Source organism: Vulpes lagopus, chromosome 3, assembly GCF_018345385.1.
Source record: "Vulpes lagopus strain Blue_001 chromosome 3, ASM1834538v1, whole genome shotgun sequence".
NCBI classification, from domain to species: Eukaryota; Metazoa; Chordata; class Mammalia; order Carnivora; family Canidae; genus Vulpes; species Vulpes lagopus.
Window position 1 is genome coordinate 85,372,825 of NC_054826.1, and position 21,989 is coordinate 85,394,813.

General features: G+C 43.6%; 1 protein-coding gene across 1 annotated transcript in view; it reads left to right on the top strand.

Annotated features, from left to right (window-relative positions):
• The window catches only part of ACTN2 (actinin alpha 2), a 66,423-nt gene that overhangs the window by 36,576 nt on the left and 7,858 nt on the right, over window positions 1-21,989 (top strand). The window contains exons 7-16 of the mRNA XM_041749068.1: window positions 1,695-1,776; window positions 5,877-5,962; window positions 7,372-7,464; window positions 9,420-9,650; window positions 12,106-12,253; window positions 13,821-13,971; window positions 17,156-17,264; window positions 18,752-18,892; window positions 20,316-20,498; window positions 21,604-21,738. Coding sequence (XP_041605002.1) covers window positions 1,695-1,776; window positions 5,877-5,962; window positions 7,372-7,464; window positions 9,420-9,650; window positions 12,106-12,253; window positions 13,821-13,971; window positions 17,156-17,264; window positions 18,752-18,892; window positions 20,316-20,498; window positions 21,604-21,738 — 1,359 coding nt within the window. The remainder of the gene's footprint in view (window positions 1-1,694; window positions 1,777-5,876; window positions 5,963-7,371; window positions 7,465-9,419; window positions 9,651-12,105; window positions 12,254-13,820; window positions 13,972-17,155; window positions 17,265-18,751; window positions 18,893-20,315; window positions 20,499-21,603; window positions 21,739-21,989) is intronic.

Below are 21,989 nucleotides of genomic sequence, written 5' to 3' on the forward strand. Positions count from 1 at the left end.
AAGGGATTGTTCTAGATCGAACTAGTTTCATTAGCATTTTATAATGGTTGATTTTTATTACAAATGGTCAACAGACCTGTGGCAATTGGCTAAGATGAGCGAGAAATGATGGTAATTATCAATAGCAGTTAATACTTATACAGCTCTAGATTAGATTCTGTTATGAATAAATACATATATTTATTGTGTATGTATCATATATTAATATGTATGTGACGTAGGTATAAATCACACACTTATATATGTATATTAGTCTATATTCTAGTATGTATATTATATATTAATATGTATGTTACATATACATATTATTATGTATATGTTACATATACATGTATATTCATTCAGTCTTGACAGTGCACAGTAAAATATTAATGCAGTGATGAAGTAGGTATTGTTATTATCCCAGTAATGAAAGAAGTATGGGATTCAGAAATCTGCCCAAGGTCTCGTGGCCAGTAGCTGAGCCAAGGAAATACTTAATTGCCTCATTTTATCTCTCTCTGTTACAGTATAGATGAGATTCCCAGAGTCTCAGAATCAATCTATTTTTAATATTAAAATTTTTCTAATGTATTTAAAACAGAAAGACTTTGCTCAGCAATTTGGATTTATAATTATATGCATAAAATATGCAGGTACGCCTGACATTATCATATGGCTGCTCCTAATGGAATGCTTTGTTGAAACATTTACTTGAAAAATGTATATTCTGTGAGGCCAGGAAGCTTGTTTGGATTTCTTCACTGAGCCCTCATGAGTGAAAGCCTGCACTTCTGAAATTGCTTCAGCGTATTAAAATGTACTTACTGCAAAGGGCTGCAGTTTCTAAAATATTTAAAATGGCTTTGATGTTAAAATTCATTGAAGCCATCCCTGGACTAACATTCCTTTTCTGATTGATCTATCTTTCCAATACCCATCCCATTTCAGGTTCATAATGATCTCTGAAGTGGATCAAAACAAGAAATGTTAAATAAGTCTTTAAATTTTTCAGAATTTTGGTTATACACCTCTGGTTAAATTTATTTTATTATAGCATATATATATATTTGTATGTAAATATATATATATTTAACCAATTTCACAGTGAAGATAAATGTAATCTTAAGAACAAAAGTTTCCTCCTACTTTTCATTTACAATTTTAGTCTTTGGCATCCTAGAAGCATAATTTTGCTTTGTAGCCACCTTGTGACATTCTTTGGGGATCTGAAAGTTTCACCAACTGGCATGTTTCCTTCTCTTCATCCATCAGTTTTCTTATATTCAAAACAAAAGCATTGTACTAAATATTCTCCATGATCACCTTCCAGACCTGGAAAAATGTAGGTTTCATGATTTCTTCTGGAATCATGAAACGTTGTCAGTAGAGTTGAAAACATCTCAGAGGTCTTGAATGTTCTTTCCAGTCCATGAGAAAGTATCTGACAGCTTTACTCCTGTCTGCAAAGCAGTTGTCCTCTTAAACCTTGGGCTCACATTTATGATTTGGATGGAGTGTGCATGGATTGTGTGGGGTTCAGATCATTTTTGGTGTTTTTCTAAATGTTTGAAGCAATTGGGAAAAATTACTTGTACTGTTATGGTTACATGCATGGAAAGGTTGCCTCCTAAAAATGAGGTGTATAAAACACATCATTCATAATTCCTTTCAAGAGACATTTTCAAAAACTGGCTGTGCTGTTTTTCATGCAGGATGACCCAATAGGAAATATTAACCTGGCCATGGAAATTGCAGAGAAGCACCTGGATATTCCCAAAATGCTGGATGCTGAAGGTGAGAGGAAAACCGTGTTTACCAGCTTGTGGAAAGTCTGTGGCCTACACATGCTATGGCCATGCATGGGGATTTGTAAAACTTTATAGCCAAGTTACATCTGAAGTACTTAGGAATCTGAAGAAGTTTATGTCGTTGGCCACAGGAGCATAAAGAGAATTTCAGTTGCAGCTTTGTTCATGAATTCTTTTTAAAAATCCTGCTAAAAACCACGCCGGCAAAACTCTAATGAAAGAATTTGGTAAAAGGTTCAGCTTTGGCAAAGAAATAGAATGCTTTGGTTTGTGATCTGCAAAGAAAAATTATTTTCATTTTTGTAACAACACACTGTTACCTTTCTTACCACATGGAGACAGTTTAGCAAATAAATCTTGTGAAATGCTCAGGACTCCACAAGGAAAAACATTCTTCCTTCCAAACAGTAATTATAGAATCAAAATACAGAATATGGAACGTTTAGCCAGCAGCACACCTCTCAAACTTCCATGTTTCATTTTGGGTCTAAATTAAATTTAGTTTAGTTAAATCTGGAAGAACTTCTAAACATTTTGCAGCTGAGCATCACTCATGCTGAGGACTAGTTTCAAATAACTTTTGTGCCCTCTATATGTAATAAATTTGTGTGGGTTATGCCTATGGCACCTCATTGAAAGCACAGATATGTGGAAACCATCCATTCATTTCACTTGTTCATGATTCACTTGGCATTCAACAGACATATATGAGTGCCAGGTATTAACAAGACCCTCTGCTAGGTACTTCAGGAGATAGTGAGATGTATAAGGTAGGGTCCTGCCCTCAAGGAACTTATGTTGCTGTGTTTGTAGTTAATACTTTTATTCCATAACAGTCCATATCTTCCCTTAATTGGCTTTATTAGGGAAAAGCAGAGAACTTGATGATAGCCAATTGTCAATCATCTGTTCCTCCTCATTTTTGGTGATTGTATTATAAATGATCATAAACTAGGTGTCTTGAAGCAATAGAAATTTATTCTCTTATGATTCTGTAGGCTCTAACTCTGAAACCAAGCTGTTGGCAGCATTATGCATCCTCCCAAGCCTGTAAAGCAGGTTCCTTCCTTGTCTCTTTCAGCTTCAGAAAGCCCCTCTCATTTCTTGGCTTATGGTAGCATCACTCTTCCGTCTGCATCTGTCTCTACATCTCTTTCTCTCTTTCTTACAAGGACATCAGTCATGCTAGATTAAGGATCCTCTGTACCCCAGCAGGACCTCATCTTCATTTGATTATATCTACAAAGACCTATTTGCAAATGAGATCAGATTCATAGGTACCAGGGCTGGGAGATAGGACTTCAACAATATCTTTTTGAGGGACACTGTGCAACTCATATAACAGTTATCTTCAGAGTAGGATTCTCATTTTACCCATTCATTAATTTAACCATTTAACAAACACCTGTAGTATTGGGTGTTAACACTTGAATACGCTCCTCCAATCTGTTTATGCTTTGCAAAAATTCTTTAGAGAGAGAGTCAGTAAAATGATGTAGTAGCAATATAGAATAGTTCCTTTTCCTTTTTGTCTGTCTGTCTTTTCTAAGCTAAGTTTTCATTTGTGTGGCATCTCCTTTGACCTTTCTGTAGAGTAAATAACTATCCAGTGTTTACCCACTCGAATTAATAGCTTGGATACTAAAGAGAGGAGAAAACAGACCAACAGTAAATTAATGCCTCCCTAATACACTGCAGTTGAGGGTGAGTTCAGGGTCACCATCATTATTCCTCTGGCTTGCTGACATGCTTGCTAGCTGGTAGGTAGGTTTTCCCTTAGCTCCTGAGTCCTGGTCTGGGTGTGTGTCCATCTTGTGAATCCTTCTAGGCCAATGAGATGCACTGGTGCTCCTTCATTTCCTCCTCCCTTGTGACACATTTTAGTCTATTTTCTTTTAAATGGTTCAGAACAATGCTTACATGCTAGAATATTTTCTTTGTAATTTCCCACAGGAGTCTTCTGGCAGTCATGAGCTTGACTGCCTCTGGTGTGGGGCACATTGTGATGGGACAATTTTAGTCTTTGGCATGCTAGAAGCATAATTTTTGCTTTGTAGCCACCTTGTGACATTCTTTGGGGATCTAGAAGTTTCACCAACTGGCATTTTTTTCCTTCTCTAAACATGAGTTTAGAATGGTCCCCTCTGCATGTGGCCCTTTGTATCCTCACTACAGTACCACGGGGCCCTGTCACCACCACAGCATTGTATTAGCATGTCCTTGCTTGAGCCATGTCCTGTGCTGGCGCCTCCTGTCAGAACTCTCATCCCTCCTGCAAAGCCTTGCCTTCCCACCTGCTCCTGTTGACCTCACTTCCTGTCATGGTGTTGCATCCTGGACCTTAAGTGGGGGTTGTCGAGTGGCTAGCTGGGCCACTCTCCCATGAGCTACTACCTATACTAAACACCAGGGAAACTTGTCCTCATTGTAACTGTCTGCCATGCTTTTAAAAGGTTCTGAAAGTTGTTTCTCTCTTTTCCTCCACAAACCTTTCCTTAAGGTGAGCACCAGGCTTAGGTTCCTGGGTGTATACATTCTGTGTGGACTCGCAGAAGGGCTCTTTGTCGACCCCTGGGCCCTCCATATGTGCAGCGATAGGAAGTCTCAGGGAATGTGCTGTTGCGTGCCTTCTGTAGGCTTCCAGAACTCTGATTCTGGCTGTGGATGTAACGTTCTTGCAGATTTAGGGCCCTTCTGTGCTAGCCATGCCCTTCTCTTGTGCAATTCTCAAAAATACAGATAGTAATGACTTTGTAGGTATGATTTCTTTGACTGGAGCCAAAGTTTTAACAACATAAGTGTGTGGTGGGTGAGGGGAGGAGACTCACGGCTTTGACTTCTCTGAGGCAGCACTTGGCAGAAGCCCGTGGGTACTAGAACATCCGAGCAGTTAACCTTCTTTTCTCCACACAGATTTAGTATACACTGCCAGACCCGATGAGAGAGCCATAATGACTTATGTTTCCTGTTACTATCATGCTTTTGCTGGTGCACAGAAGGTGAGGATGTAAAAAGAGTCACCACTCACCCTTCACCTTCTGTGTCTTTTTTTTTTTTTTCAATTGTTTTTCTCTTTTCCCCGTCTCCTCTGCATAAGGAGACCTGTCTGGTTCTGAGGAGGAGGTCATTTGTCTTTTTTAGTCTAGTTTTCTTTGAAACTTACTTTCTGTCCATGCGATAGTATGCCGTTCGTGTTTGTTTTCCAGAAGATTCCATACTGTTACACAACCCCACATCCATTCTGGGCATACTCTCTGAAAACCCAATGACCAGGTTTCACCCATAGGAAATTACATGGTTATCTTTTTCACTTTGTTTTATCTAGTGACCCAAATGAATTTAAAGTTTAAAAGCAGTTCAGCAAAGAGTGGTGTGTTCACATGGTTCTTTGTTTCTTCCTGTTGCTTATTTTGGCAGCTAATACAAATGGTAGCAAGAGTCACAATAAATACAAGCCCTGTATATCCTTCTCTTTAGATGTTTTATTAACCCTTGGTGGTTTTGTAAATGGCAAGGTAAGTACTCACAGAAGGTGTTAAAAGCCACATCCTCTCCAGTGAATTTTGTCCTCATGGCAGCCAGGACCATTCACGGAACAGAAAGCCAATAGTTATGAAGATGGGGGTGGGGAAATGGCAGGAGAGATGGGGCCACAGATAGATGCCCGTATTCCCAGCATCCTGCTAGGCTACCTATGTTGCTTAGAGCAACAGTGGCAGATGACCTGATCTGGTCAAAAGATGAGCAGATATGGGCCTCATGAGTCATTAGGAAGTGACCACAAGCCCTGAGAGAGCAGCACACAGTCCCCATATTAACCTCTTGACTGCACTTTTAGAAGCACATCACAGGGTAGGGGAGGAAAAAGACCCTTGGCGAGTATGAGAAAAACATGTGGGTTCAAGCCATTCTGTTCACAAACAATGTCAGTGTGAGAGCCTTCTGGAGGCATAGGGTTGTGGGCCCAAGAAACACACAGAAAACGGATCCGTGTAAACCAATCCGTTCTTCCCTTTGTTCACCCTGGTTTCTACTCTTCATCTGTGTGTGTGTTTGTTTCTGTGTTATTTTTTTCCCTCCCTTCAGACATTGTGAACACTCCTAAACCCGATGAAAGAGCTATCATGACATACGTTTCCTGCTTCTACCATGCGTTTGCGGGCGCGGAGCAGGTATTCAACACGTGTCGATCTGGGCTGCTGTGCTGCTCTTCTGCATTGGTTTTAGTTGTGTGTGCGTGCACGTGCGCGTACCTGGGTGTGTGTTTGTGCGCTTCACATCTTACCTTGGAATCTTTCTAAGTGTTTCGTGATGACCTAATATGGCAAGTTCCAAACCGTGAATACTTTTTGTTTTTTAACAGCTTTAATTTTAGATAGTTCCTGAAGTGTTGTTTGTTTGTTTGGGTGTTTTTTAATCTTTCCTTCCTTCCAAGATATTGTTTTTATTTCATTAGTAAATGGTGGGAAACATTTGCACTTTAGGAAAACACAAGCACCTTGAAAATGGTGCCACATTCACGAGCAGTGAGGGGGAAATCTGATGAGGAGAAATGAGCACCTCCCTGGTGCCCCTGTTTCCTCTGCCAAGAAACTGCTTTCTGTTCAGTGATTTGTTCTAACAACTTTCAAGATGAGTCTTAATTTAACTGCAATAGTGAAAGGATAACAATGTTAAAGCCTCAAAAAAAATCACATTCCTTAAGACACATGTTGTGGGTGAATGTCCCTCAGCTTTCTACCTTATCCACCTGTCTCTTGCCCCTCCACGTACGTGTCCTTGGACAAAATGAATGGGCCAGAGTGGACCAAGTAGGTATCGTGTTTATGATTTCTCCATGACAATCAGCAGCAAATGATGCCAACTGCAAATGGGGCTTGTGAGGCAAGGCTTTGGGACAGGCTAGAGGCCGAAGGGGGTGGCTTGTGCTTCTGGATTCACCATGTGGTCGTGGTTTGGGGCACTTTGCTACCCCCAGCCTCAGTGCCCCTCCACGAAATGACAACCGAGAACTCCATACACCTCAACGACTTTCCGTGTAGGGCACACCAATCTTAGAACAAGTCTAGCTCTGTGGAAGGATCCCATCTAGCAAGTTCTATGTATTCATTTTAGGTCAAGAGGGCTGTAGTGAACTCGGTGCAATGACAATATCTATTCAGGACCCAGTTCTTTTTTTGCTTTGATTTCCAAAGGCTAAGGTTCTGTAGAGAGCTCTGGCCCTATAGTCATGAGGTCAGTAGAGTACTCAGGTGGACATTCAGGGATGGGGGATTTCCTCTTCCTGGACCCATATATTTCTGTCACTAACTTGCTTGATGTTTTACAAAGCTTGTGTTTTAGACTAATGGTATCTCCCCATTATTCCCCACAGTACATTCAGCCTGCCGTGTAAGTCTGTGTAAAAAAGGTGTGAAATGACTCATGAGCCATATCCTCAGTCTGAATCCACCCTAACCTTGACTCTGCACCATCGACAGCACACCATCTGCTCATTACCTCTCCTGCCTCACCACGTTCCGTTTTGTGCATGCACCTCCCTGTCGACAGAGCTGTCCTGTTTACCTATTGTGTTTTACAGGCCGAGACAGCAGCTAACAGGATATGTAAGGTTCTTGCTGTGAATCAAGAGAATGAGAGGCTGATGGAAGAATATGAGAGGCTAGCGAGTGAGGTAAAGGGAGCGGGTGCCCGGCAGTCCTGTCCATTCCCACCCAGAGGGAGAGGCGTGGAGGGGGAGCACCGGCTGTCAGTGTTTTCTTTCTCTGCATTTTTCATCTCAGACAGAATACGAGTAGGAAAATGCACTTGATCTCAGAGGTTGCTCTTCTCATAGCAACATGCTTACTGGCACAAAAGTAATCCTGATGGTCTTCCCAACCACCCCAGATCATAGAAAAAGTTTGCGTGTTTTAAGGAGTGGGGCACGATTCCAAGCTCAGCTCTGCACCACCAGGGTTGGATGCCCCCAGATGAGACCACATTACTTTTTGTTTTTTTCTTGCCCTGTTGGTGACTGACCTCCAGTAGCGTGCCCTCCATCACTCAGAAGTCCTGCTCCACGCAGCAATTGAGCATTACAGGAACTGGCCCAGCCTGTTGTGAGACATGGCGCAGCCTTGTGTATGCCTGTGAATATCTAGAGGGAAATGTAAGGAGGACAGAGCCCCCCTCACCCATGCAAGGTGTTTGAACCTAAGAGTCCGTGATGCCTTCTGTAGCTCTTCAGCCCAATTCTGGGTTAGGATAGCACTTTCCACATTGCTCTTCTTTTTGTTCTGATTTAGTTGCATAAATAGCAACTAGGTGGTCTTGTCACTGCCGTTACATTGCTTCCCCCATGCAGGTGATGGGCTGAGTGAGGTGCACAGCCACACACACCATTTCTGGGTTCACTCAGTTACAGTGACACACGTGTCAGAGACCAAATGGTTTTGCTCTGACTTGATTTAGCCGATATTTGGTCTGTCCTGGGAAAAGCGTCAGGATTCTTGAAGTAAATCTTCCAAAGTAATGGTTAGTAGTAATCCAATCTGATGATATTGAGTTTAAAATGTTTTCATACTGCTACTGTGGGAAAACTCAATTTGGCAGCATTGTTTAACCCTGGTGACCAACGTCAGGGTAGAGGCATGACTGGGGCCAAAGGACAGACACTCCTCAGTAATTCTGTCCTTCCTTTTTTTCCCTTGGTCCTTTTATCCTCTTCAAACCCTTAGACTGTGGATATATCACCATATTTTTAAAGATTTTATTTATTCATGAGAGACAGAGAGACATGCGCAGAGGGAGAAGCAGACTCCCTGTGGGGAGCCTGAAGTGGGACTCCATCTCAGGACCCTGGGATCACAACCTGAGCCAAAGGCGGACACTCAACCATTGAGCCAGCCAGGCATCACCCCCTCTTTTTTAAAAGTATATCACCATTTTAACAAAATTTTATTCTTGCCTGCCATCATTTTCTGAGTGATCGTAAATGTCAATTATAGTGGCTTTCCAACTTGGTCGTAATTCGAGAGAAGGGGTATATATACTTCATCCTTAGGAATTCATGACCATTTTCACTTTTATCATGTGGATTTCCTCAGAAGCCAGGTGATAGATTAAAATATACCTTGGCATTGAGTCAGTCCCAGATTTACAATACATTTTTCTGATCAATAAGTTCATTAGATTGGAGCTTATTTACAAAATACTTACATTTGAAGTTAAACCCGATTCTTGGCTGACTTTCCATCCCATGTCAGGTTTTTGTTTATTTGAAAGCTCCATCCAGCATTTTTGTCTGCTAATGTCTAGTCCCTGAGTTTCCTGTAAATGTCACATTTTTGTGAAACATGACTTGTGTTGCCTTTCAGTTTTCGACCTATGTGTGGTACCGTTGGGGCAATCACCAGTGGCCATGGGAGGGGGAGGGGGGGCACTGGAGTTTTCATTCATGCCACAGTGCATGTGCACAGAGATGCCTTTTTATCCTCTCCTCTCGACCCAGGGTATGATATTCATAGTCTGTAATTTTAGGAACCTCAGGTGGAATCCATTCCAATTGTCAGGTGCTCCTGTTTTTTAACTGGGGGTGGGGGGCAGTTTGCTGGTGTCTCCAGCAGTATTTTTATGTTTTGGGAGCAGCTGTTGGAATGGATTCGTCGTACGATCCCCTGGCTGGAGAACCGGACCCCCGAGAAGACCATGCAGGCCATGCAGAAGAAGCTGGAGGACTTCCGGGATTACCGGCGCAAGCACAAGCCACCCAAGGTGCAGGAGAAGTGCCAGCTGGAGATCAACTTCAACACACTGCAGACCAAGCTGCGGATCAGCAACCGGCCTGCCTTCATGCCCTCCGAGGGCAAGATGGTGTCGGTGAGTGAGTGTCACACACCCCTGCAGCTCCGAGGCGTCTGCCCTGGTGGGCTGCCATGAAAGCTGGGCTAACATCTCCAGTCCTTTCAGCTAATGGATAGAATTTTGGCCCTGTCACCACTTCTCTCAGGATGTTTCTCCCCCACCAGCATGCAGTTCTCCATCTGTAACCGCTCCCGGTGTTTTACCCTCTAAGAGCGGCCTTTATTATGCTTGCAAAGTGCCCCCCCACCTTGTCCTCCTGCCACCGCGGCCCCCGGGCCTCCTGGTGTCTGGCATCTACGTCACACGCCTTCTCTAACCTGCACCTAGGACCCCGTCCCTTTCCAGGGCCTGGCGCCACATGGGTCTCCCTCTGCATGCTGCTGGCTCCCCTGCCAGAGTCCCTTGCCCCAGCATACGGGTACTTGAGACATTGTGTTCTGGTAGTGCTGACCTGGCCCTCGGCTACCCTCCGCAGCAGGATATCCAGAAGGAGTTGCCTGTGGCAGAGCCCTTCTCAGCTCCTTGCTGCTCCTTTACTCCTTTTACTCTTCACCCTGCAGCCACCCGGCTTGTCTCCTCTGGCGATGGCTCCCATTCAGCTTGGCGGCCTCCCTGGTGACATTCTGGTTTTCACATTCATTTCTGTATTCTCTGCCTCTTTGACCCGGTTCCCCATGCCACCTCCCTGAGCCTTCTTCCACTCTCGCCCTTACTGCTTTCCTCCCCGGCACGGAGTCCTTACACCTGCTGCTCAGAGCTCTGCCACCCCCACCCCAGTCCCCTCACCACCTGAATGCCAGCGCCTCCCAGACTGTGCATCTCCAGCTCTGACTTCCTCCTGACTTTAGGTTCCTGTGTCTGCGAGGACATCTCAGAGCACTTCACACCTGACCTGTTCCCCAACTCCTCTGCAGTGTGCTCTGTCTTCGCTGATGGCATTGCTGCCCCTACATTATTGATGTCCCAAGCCCAGGTGTCATCTGGGACTCTTCCTGTCACTTCACGCATGCAGTTCCTCCGTGGTCCCATTGGCTCTGCGTCCAGATTATACCTTGAATCTGTGCCCTGCTCTCCACCTACACTGCCGTCACTGTTTGCTGAGCCTTTCTCTCTCTCTCTTTCTCTCTCTCTCACTCCCCTCCCCCTCTCTTTCCATCTCCTAGGGCTTCTCTCACTGGCCCCTAAAATTCATTCTCTGCACAGTGGCAGCTGGGTTCCTTTCAAAATGGAAACCACAGTGTGTCTCCCCTTCTCTTCAGCCTTCTAGTGACAGAGTATTTAGACAAAGATCCAGATTTATTAACCTGGTTTGGAGGATCCCATGTGATCTGACTCCCTCCCTGCTCTGCTGACGGGCCTCTGCTTCTGTGTCCTCCACTCCCACGCAGCCTTACTGTCTCCGCTGCTGCTCCCTGCACACAGGGCCAGCCCCACTCAGGCCTTGGCGCTCTCTCCCAGCTCTTCACATAACTGGGTATTTCTGTCACTGAGGTTTTGGCTGAGATGCCACCTCCTCGGACGCCTCTTCTCCAAGAAGAGGAACCTGAAGGAACCCCACCACACTGGGCTCTCAGCATCACCTGACCCCCTTTTGTTTTACCTCCGAGCCCATCACTATTGCAGTGACCCTGTATAATTTACAGTCGATCCTCAAACAACACAAGTTTAAACTGTACAGTTCCATTTACACATGGGTTTTTTCAATAAATATAGGATAGTACTGTAAATATATTTTCCTTTTGATTTTCTTAATAGTTTTCTTTAGTGTGAGAATATAGTATATAAGACATATGATGTACAAAATATATGTTAATCAACCGTTTATATTACCAGTAAGGCCTCTGGCCAACAGTAGGCTGTTAGTAGTTAAGATCTGGGAGAGTCAAAGTTTATATGCTGATTTTCACATGTGTGGGATATTGGTGCTCCTATCCCCACCTCCCCATGTTGTTTAAGGGTCAGTTGTACTTACTGATTCTTTGTCCTCTGACAATCATGCAAGCTGCTCAGGGACAGGGAACTTTCTAGGTGTCTTTTGTTCTATCAAAGTCTCACTAGTACCCGGCACATTGCACAATGTCCAGGAAATGGTTGTTGATGGCTGGCTGGCTGGCCAGCCAGTTGAGCCCAGTCACTGAGCATCAGTTGATTTGAACTGAGTCACTTTGAGGCATCATCTTTTTCTAGCCAGAAAATTAAAGCCCTGTCAGCCTTTGTCCACCTCTGGACAAGTTTCAGGTAATAACTGGCTGATGAGAACAACCATATCAATTTTAAAAGGCCCTGGTGATAATTAAGACCTTGAAAAGCCCAAACGGTCTTGAGTGGTTATTTGGGGATGGGAGAGGGAGAAGCAAGGAGAAGAAAACACGGAAGAAAACCTGTCAAACTTGGGGCAGAAGGAATTTATAGAGAAGCCCTCAGGTGGAGGGTTGCTAACCTGTCTTTGCTTGACCTCAAATGCCCCTAGGACATTGCTGGTGCCTGGCAGAGGCTGGAGCAGGCCGAGAAGGGCTATGAGGAATGGCTGCTGAATGAGATTCGGAGGCTGGAGCGTGTGGAACACCTGGCGGAGAAGTTTAGGCAGAAGGCTTCGACGCATGAAACGTGGGCTTATGGCAAGTGGACTGGCCTGGGGTTGGGATTCTGAAAAATCAGAGTGGAGCTGTCTCTACAAACCCCATCCCTAACACTGGTGGCCCTGTGACCAGGTGTCCCCACCTCTCTCCGCTCTACCATCCCAGTGCTAAATAGCTTCAGGAGGTGGGTGGAAGGACTGATTTTCTAGTCAAGCAGATAATGTACTTTTTCACAAAATGGCACTCGAAATGCCTTCTTCCCACACTTACTTACATAAGTCCTGGCCTCCTTCTGTCTTCCCCCACTTTTGTTCTGTTTGATCCACACGTATCTGTTTATTCCCTGTCCATCAGATGGCCCTGGCCCAGATACCAGCTTCTGCCGCTAGAATGTTTATTCAATTCCGCAAGACAACATAATTTCCCATTTAGAAAATCTGCTTGGAAGGAGGAATTCAAGGGATCATTTTCTGAAGTCTTAGCTTCCTTATTTCACTTAAATTCATCTACTTCTTTTAGTCCTTGCAAACATCTCTCTTTCTATAGCCATGATACTATGATCTCTCTCTCTCTCTCTCATACACACACACACACACACACACACACACACACACATATATAATTTTACTTATTTATTTTTTCTGTCTGCTGTTTGTTGAGGTAGCAGAACAAAACATTCTCCCCTTCACATAATCTATTTTGAGAAAGGTCAGAGAGGTTCATCCTTTGGTTGCCTTTTGCTTTAGTGTTGTCTGATGGTTGATACTGCCCAGCAAGGAGGTGAGAGGCATGGGCCTGGAGCCCAGCAGGTTGGAGTCTCAGCTCTGACACTTCCCAGCTGTGCTCTTTGGATGAGTTCCTAAATCTCTCAGTGCCTCAGTGTCCTCTACAGAGTGGTATCGCAATAATACTTCCAGCATAGGCTTTTGGTAAAGATTTAATGAGTTTGCAATATAAGTATTTAAAGCAGTGGGCTGGCGCATAGTGAATGCTGTATTGTCATTGTTGGATATGTGAACATTTGCCTTCCATTTCTAGCTTTGTAGAATTAAATTCTCAGAGGTCATCAACCAGGGAATAAATGTGAGTCCATTTATAACTACAGCAGTCGCTTGATTTAAGAAATATTCATGGGGAAAGAGGTGGAGGTGCAGAACTTGTAGTGTTGGCAGGAAAGAAATCACAGGCTATATTTAACCACAGAAAATCAAGCTTTCAAACCAAAAGATTTGGGGTCAAGGTTGACCTTGAGAGCAGGCCAGTAGAGTACGAGTGTCTCGTCTGACTCTCCCAGGTAATTCTTGTGAACTAACCATCACTAAATGGAGCCTCACACTGGAAAATCAGATACTGATTCCTCAGAATTATGAAGAATACAGATCTGTGGCATAGCCACTTTGTAGATATGAGCTTTAGAACCCAGAAGGATTCTGGAAATGGGAGCACAGTTACAGCCTGGAGGCTGATCACAACAGCACCACTGTGTCTTCCCCCTTCTCTTGGTTGTTGGGAATTGTAGGAATCACCAAGAACTTTACAGGTGCAGGTGCCAGGAAGCTGATGAGTGAATTCAGAGGAGTCATATCCCCTTCTGTAAACTTTGCAGGCAAAGAACAGATCTTGCTGCAGAAGGACTATGAGTCGGCTTCTCTGACCGAGGTCCGGGCCCTTCTGCGGAAACACGAGGCCTTCGAGAGTGACCTGGCTGCACACCAGGACCGGGTGGAGCAGATAGCGGCCATTGCGCAGGAGCTCAAGTATGTGCTGCTGTGCAGGTCTGCCTGGCAGGCCCCTGGGCTGTCCATGGGTGCAATGGAAGGATTCCATGGAGAGTTTCCCCAGAGCACTCCTAGGGCCGGGCAAGGCTGGCCTGCCTTCCCTTTCCCATTCTGAGTCTAGGGAGAACCAAGCTGGAAGCCTCTGTGTTTCTTTTTTTTTTTGCCTCTGTGTTTCTTAACAACTAACCAGACTTCAGCTTTGGTTCTCTGGATGTGCTAGAATCCCGGTGCCCTCCCATCCAGCAGCAGCCCCGGCCCCACTGTGGGCAGCTTCTAGGAGGGTGAGGAATGAGTGTGGAGGACAGCTTGGAAAGGCTGCCTCCCCCATGCCGGGCTGCAGGGCATCCACACACCAAGACAAAACAGAAATGCCTGTCCTGCCTCAGAGGAGGAGACACCATGGCCCCACTTTTTCTTTGTCATCAAATAAGTGCTATTTCATTTGCGTGTTTTTTATTTTATGGGAGGGACCAGCAAGGGTTGAGTTCAGGCTGGTGTAAGCCTGAGCGGGAGTTCTTGGGTCCCACTCGTCATGCAGCCTCTGGCTGTGGCTGCCCTCCAGGGTGACACCTCCCTGCAGTCTTTCTTTTCTTCTTCTTTTTTTTTTAAGATTTTATTTATTCACGAGAGACACAGAAAGAGAGACAGAGACATAGGCAGAGGGAGAAACAGGCTCCCTGTGGGGAGCCTGATGTGGGAGTCGATCCCAGGACCCCAGGATCACAACCCAGGCCAAAGGCAGATGCTCAACCACTGAGCCACCCAGGCGACCTCCCCCCATCTGCAGTCTTTCATAGCCTTTTTAAAAGACCCTTGCCCCCTTATGAAAGTACAAGATTTCATTCCCTGTTCCCTTCCTCATCACTATAATCACAGACATATCTGCATAAGTTTCAGAGCCTAAAATCACATAGGGATGACTGTCACAAGATAATTTTTAAAGACCTATAACAAATATTTCCTTTACTATGTTTGATTTTAAAACTTCCATATTGCTCACTTGTGACCAGAGCAAACTTGTGAATTAACAGATATGGCCTTTTTTTTAGAGGATCCCATTATTTTTTTAGCCTTGGTAAATAAACTCTTAATTATTTGTGATCTTCATAATCCAATTTGTACACTGTATTTGTGGTCTTTACAAGAGCATACTTCTTGAACTTTGTGTGAGTGCTTCTTTACTATTACAATTAAAATAAGGGATGAAACAAATTCTAGTACCTATTTAATGCTCTGTAACTGCTCTGATGAGTAATTTGAAATGGTTTTACGTGTTGCTCATAAAATTTAAGTAGTAATTTTCTGTTATTATTCCTGGCATCCCTTGTGCTAGTTTCTTCACACTGTCCAAAGAGGCACTATGTGCACAATGTAAATCTGTGTTCATCTCAGTGCATTCCTTCCTTGTCCTTTTTATCTTTCCTAAAATAATAACAAAGCGCTTATGCGGCTCTCAAAGTGCAGAAAAACCAGTATGCACAGTTACACAAGCCCTTAAGAGCAGGTATTTGTATGAACTTGGTATGAGTTAGGAAATCAAGAAATGGATATACCTCTAAAGGTAATGATGGGGGAGTGAGCATTGATGTCTCCAGCATAGATCCATAGAAGCCTTTGTTTTTATTCTTAAAGTCTTTATTCTCCATAATATTTGCATTTTGAAGAGCCATAGCCATTTCTCTTGGAATTCAAGACTGCAAATGGCTGGTATGTTTTGGTTCGGGGGATTGTAGCAGGGAGCACAAGAAGCTAAGTCTGTCTCAGACGAGTGAGGGGTTATGTGTACATAGAAAGCTGCTCTACATATAGAAAGCTGCTTGTAAGCTGGGCAAGCTCTCCCCACTTCAAGAACCCGCAGCTCACAACCACAAAGCATTTATTCAGTAGCAGAAGCAATAACATTCAGTACTGACAAGTTAATATTATTTAAGAGGAAAAGCAAAGCATGTGGTGAGTAACCATTGCCTTAATTTCTTCAAAGAAGAAATAAATAAGCTTAAGCCTCAGGGAAATGGATTTGGTAGGATGGGGAGGTGAGTTATCTTATCTCAGACTGTGAAGAAGTCTCTCTGAAAGGTATCTTTAAACATTTGTGAGTCTGGCTTTCATCTTAACTTTTTATCCCCAGAGATACCAGGTTAACCTTCTAGTTGGGAATTTAAAAAAAAAAAAAAAATTTATTTATTTATTTATTTGTTTGTTTGTTATTTATTTATTTATTTAGTTATTTAGTTATTTATTTATTTATGAGAGAGAAAGAGAGGGGCAGAGACACAGGCAGAGGGAAAAGCAGGCTCCTTGTAGGGAACCTGATGTGGGACTCGATCCGAGGACCCCGGGATCATGACCTGAGCCAAAGGTAGATGCTCAACCACTGAGCCACCCAGGCGTCCCTAGTTGGGGATTTGTTTTAATGCTAAGTTCATATCACTTTACATTACAAAGATCCCATCAGGATGCGGAGACGGGGCTGGTGGAGAAAAAGAGTTACCGAGTAAGAAATCATTTGGTTCTTGCCATCATACTGGTGGCATCATACAAGTCAGAACTTCCATCTAGAAGAGGAAGGATTCAGTTCCTGCTAGTTTTTCGAGGTCCCTGCAGTGCTAGATAAGGTCACAGCGCCCCTTCTGGACGTGGTGCTCCCTGCCTCGCCGCCACCCCCCCCCCCCCCCCCCCCCCCCCCGCCCCCTTCCCTCCCCAACAAGCCCAGTGCCCTTTGAGGGGAGCCAAGGACACAGTGGTGTACAAGCTGATACCTGCCACCTCTCCCTCCCCACCCCCCGCCCCTGGACTCACTTTGATGTTCCCATCACTGTGGCTTCAGGCGGCCCCACAGGACTGTCATCCAGGTCAGATGGTTGGCTTCATTTATAGGTACACTGCCACTTAAAAATAATACTCTGGAGCATGGCCAGAATGAAGTTAGCTTGGGGCACTGAGAGGGCAACACTTCTGTCTAGAAAACTGACCAGCCAGGTTTACTGATTCTTTCTATAATCTGTCAAAGAGTAACGATTATGTTTGCAATGGTGACAATGAACAAAACTCTGAAATACCCTGCCATTTTTCTATCAGATCTCTTTAAAAAAATTTTTTTGAGCCTGTGTCCATTTACCTCATAACATCAGGGCAAGTTAATCTTTATTTTCACTTCTCCCAGTGAACTGGACTATCACGATGCTGTGAATGTCAACGATCGGTGCCAGAAGATCTGTGACCAGTGGGACAGATTGGGAACGCTTACTCAGAAGAGAAGAGAGGCCCTGGAGGTGAAGCCTGGTGACGTGACATCCTGTCAGCCACCTATTGGCATGAAATCTTTTAACAGAGGCTCTCTAATTAAGTCCCTGTTACTAATTTTCCCTGTGGCACAATGTGGGTGAAACAAAACAGGTTGTCTTGTGAAAGGAGAATATGAAAAATTGGAGAAAGTGGGAAATGCAAAGTTGGTAGCTTTGTACCATCATTTATCTACAGAGCACTGTAGCATACTTTTTTTTTTCCAATGAAGCATGCTTTTTATTTTTTTTTTTTCAGGGAAGCATGCTTTTGAATTAAAAAAAAAAAGACATCCAGAGCTAATATGATTATAGTATAAAGTTATTCTGTATCAGGTAGTGATTATAGTGAATTTCCAAAGGGCTTTCTATCAAGAGTATATTTAGCTGTGACTTAAGGACTCAAGGGGAACTTTCCTGTGTAGCAGGCAAAGGCAAAATGGCAGCAAACGTTGAAGGAAAAAGGGATATGAAACAGATACAGATGGGCGTGGCCTTATTTAAGTATATACGGCTTGGATAAACAGCCAAAAGTGGCTGATATTTAGCTGTGCCCTGTTGCCTCTTACCATGGAAGATTCATGTAATGTGAAGGAAGGAAGCAGTGGCCATTGTTTGGAGACTTTTCACATTTAAAATACTGATAGTTTTTATATCAAGCTTTCTAGATACCAAATGGCTGTTACCTATCCACCTAAAAAAAGGAAGGTTGAGAAAATGAGGACCAAGCATGAAACAGAGACTTGCTCCTCCCCAAATATTTTAGAACAGGAGGAATAAAATGAATAGGAATGGAAGACTTACAGATGAAGAGGATGCTTTTGCTGTCTACCCACAGCCTCTCTGCCACATGAAACAAGTAGAATGTTGAATGTTGAATGTTGAATGTTGAATGTAGAAGTAGAATGTTGTTTGTGGCTGGAAGCTCGGTGCTTCCACATGCCCAGAAAGGCAGAGAGGATCTCTATGTGAAATCCTGATGATTTGAGAACGTTAAACTGTAGTTCCTGTGTTTTCACTTAGGTGAAACACAGGTGACTTTTGGAATGGCGTGCATCTTCTCTGCACACTTTTGTCTCAAAAATGAGGAAGGTGTGTTGAGTGTTGTTGCCTAGGTGGTTAGGGGATCAGAGCTGACCTTCAAAGTACTGCTTTTAGCTGAGAGCGAGTTACTTTATCCCCCCTACAGATTCTCAGTTTTCAAAAAAAGTAGCATGGAACAGAGTACTAACCTTTCAAAACAAGGCTACTCTGGATGTCTTGATAATCCTTTTTAGATTAAGAAGCCGCTTCAGGGAACTGCAGGGCTCAGTCTAATCACTGAACACTGGCTAATCTTTTGTATACACGTGATGAGCACGTTGTGATTAACAAAACATCAGATAATAACTTTATTGTTCTGGAATGTGTGTTGACATCTTCAGAGAGAATTTTTTTTTATTAATCTATGATAACATTTCTATTTAACTTAACTCCAGAGAACTGAGAAATTGCTAGAAACCATCGATCAGCTCCACTTGGAGTTTGCCAAGAGAGCTGCTCCTTTCAACAATTGGATGGAAGGTGCCATGGAGGACCTACAAGACATGTTCATTGTCCACAGCATTGAGGAAATCCAGGTAAGTGAACCCCTCAGCTCCGTACTTATACTGCACTAGACATGAATTGTGATTTTAAAAACTTAGAATTCTTTCATTTTGTTCCTTTTTTTAACTAAGAAAAATGTAGCAAGAGAGCCCAAATTACCCTTTGACCTTTAGCTTAAAGATGTGTATACTACTCTTTGCTGCAACTTAAAAATTAATATCCATCAGACAATGGTGAATACATCTAAAAAGGCCTGTTCTTTAAAAGAATACTGTGGAATCATTGAGTAACATAGACATATATGCTCTTGGGAGGTATTCATGGAAAGGTATGAGTTTATTGGCTGCTGAGTTAAGTACTTTGCAAATACATGCATATTACTGTTTATTAAGATCTGTATAGTTTTGCTGGATGATAAAGCATAAGAAACCAAAAAGCAGCACCATCTGTCTCCTGCAAACCAAAATTTTCTGCTTCTGATTTCTTCTGGAACATCAAAGTTGTAAGTAAGACTTCTAAATAGTCACGTTAGGGAGGAGAGTTACTCTTAAAGAGCCAAGACCTAGTCTATTGAGAGACCAGTGTATGGTGAATTTGATGTACAATGGAATATTAAGGGAAAACACTTTTTAATTCTCTCTGTAAAATAGATAAGTCATCAAAAAGAATCCAAGTATAAAGGAATGCTAAAGATTGGAATTTGAACTCACATCCCTGTCAAGGAACATTCTAGAAGGGTGTAGGGGGAAAGAAATTACTTTGTTGAACGATGCATTTTTTTTTCATGCATGCGTAAGCAGAGGTTAGCGACCTAAAATCATTTATTTTTGGAATAAGTGAGACTTCTAAGTTTACCATGGAAGCCATACCTGATCTATGAAGTAGTTTCTTTGTAGCTTGGCACTGCAAGGGCTCCCTGTGGCACCTACATACATTAGGGCCAAAGGATAGACTTGATTAATGGAGGTTTTTAAAGCCCTCAGGGAAAGAGCTGATTTTTGTGGCCTTTTCTTTTTGGGAAGTAGGGATATATTTCTTGGGGGTCTTTAAGTAGAAAGGCAGCAAGTGTTAGGTTCTTTTGTTGAACTGCAAAGATAAGACTGGTCATTATAAAGGGCAGCTAAGTTCTGTTTGTCAATGGAAAGTAAAACTGATCCCCAGCAGCTGGGGATCAAAAATTATGAAAGCAAACATGAACTTTTTAAAAAAGAAAATTATTTTTTTTTAAGACCTTGGATTAATAGCCATCAATTAGTCATGGTATCTTGTTTTCATTTTCAAGGAACTTGACTTCTTTTGTGTATAGAATAGCTTTACTAAAACATCCAGAGTTTGTTTTCCTGCAGAAATTCCTGTAATCATAAAATGCGTTTACACATGTGCAGAAGGGAGCATAGAGAAGCCTGTAAAATTCACACAATAGTAAAGTTTTCCTCACTTCTGTCTCTGGGTTAGAGTCTGATCACCGCCCACGAGCAGTTCAAGGCAACGCTGCCGGAGGCTGATGGTGAACGGCAGTCCATCATGGCCATCCAGAACGAGGTGGAGAAGGTGATCCAGAGCTACAACATCAGAATCAGCTCCAGCAATCCCTATAGCACTGTCACCATGGATGAGCTCCGGGCCAAGTGGGACAAGGTGGGTGACTGAGGAGTGGATGTGGGACAAGGTAGGCATTCCCAAAGCCGAGGTTGAGGGAAGAGGTAAATACTTGAGAAACTAGAGTGAATGATTTGCATGATAATCACTTTCCTGCAGTCCCAGGTTGCATAGGACTTGAACTCATGAACCTGGCAGGGGGTCCTTAACTTTTTTGTGTCTTGGATCCCTCCGGCAGTCTAGGGGAGCCTGTGGATTCCTTCTGATAATCATATTTATAAATTCATAAAAACATTTAAGGTGGCAATGGAAACAAATGATGTTAAAATACAATCATTAAAAATTTTTTTTTTTAAAGTTACAGTACAGTAATGGATGGCTTCTGCATAGACACATTGAAAACCAAGGTCTAACAGCAGATCTGATCTTTTTAAAAAATATTTTATCTATTTATCTATGAGATAAATAGAGACACACACAGAGAGGCAGAGACATAGGCAGAGGAAGAAGCAGGTTCCCTGCAGGGAGCCTAATGTGGGACTCGATCCCAGGACCCTGGGATCATGCCCTGAGCCGAAGGCAGACGCTCAACCACTGAGCCACCCAGGCACCCTGATCTGATCATTTTGAAGCTGGGATGAGTATTCATGCTATTTTGAGAGGCAGGCAAGGACTAATGTCACGTGAGACTGTGATTTCTACTGTGATCAAGTCACGGTACTGCTAAATACAACTGTGGATTTGCTGCCCACATTCATAATTGAAGGAAATGCTAACTTTCAATTAGAGATCATGAAAATAAAGATATCAGCTTTTCTCTCATTCAAGTTCACAAATCCTCTGTGCTCTGGACTGGCCCCTGAACCACGTCCCCACTCTCCCCCCATCACCCTCGGCCAGCCATAGAGTTAATGGATATCCCTAATGGGGGGCTGCTAGGGCTAGATCCAGCTCTTCCTTAGTTCCTGTAGTAGGGGCACCCGTTCTGCCTCCTCTTCCTATATCCCCTTACGCTCCTCCCCTCTTCTTCCTCCTCACCCTCCCTCTCTTCCCACCACTACACTTTGGACTATGAGCACATATTTTCGTACTCCTGTTGGATGCAAGATGGCTTCTAATCCCTGTTGTCCTTGGTCCCTGACAGGTGAAGCAGCTTGTGCCCATCCGGGATCAGTCCCTGCAGGAGGAGCTGGCCCGCCAGCATGCCAATGAGCGTCTGCGGCGCCAGTTTGCTGCACAGGCCAATGCCATCGGGCCGTGGATCCAGAACAAGATGGAGGTAGGGCGGTGCCCTTCAAAAGAGCTTCTTGCAACCCTCGAAGTTGAACTAACAGTTACTTAGCGGTCCTAAGTAACTCCAGCGGTCTTGACCTCTTCCACTTACCTCCTGGTCGCCCTGCTTGGTGCTGTGAGGAGCCCTCATGTCACGCTGAGCTTTACTCCCTTGGGCCCCTAAGCTCATGTAATCTGTGGCATCAGTGGATGCAGGGCCCACTACAAAGGGGGCTGAGGCTATTCTTGCTGCCATCC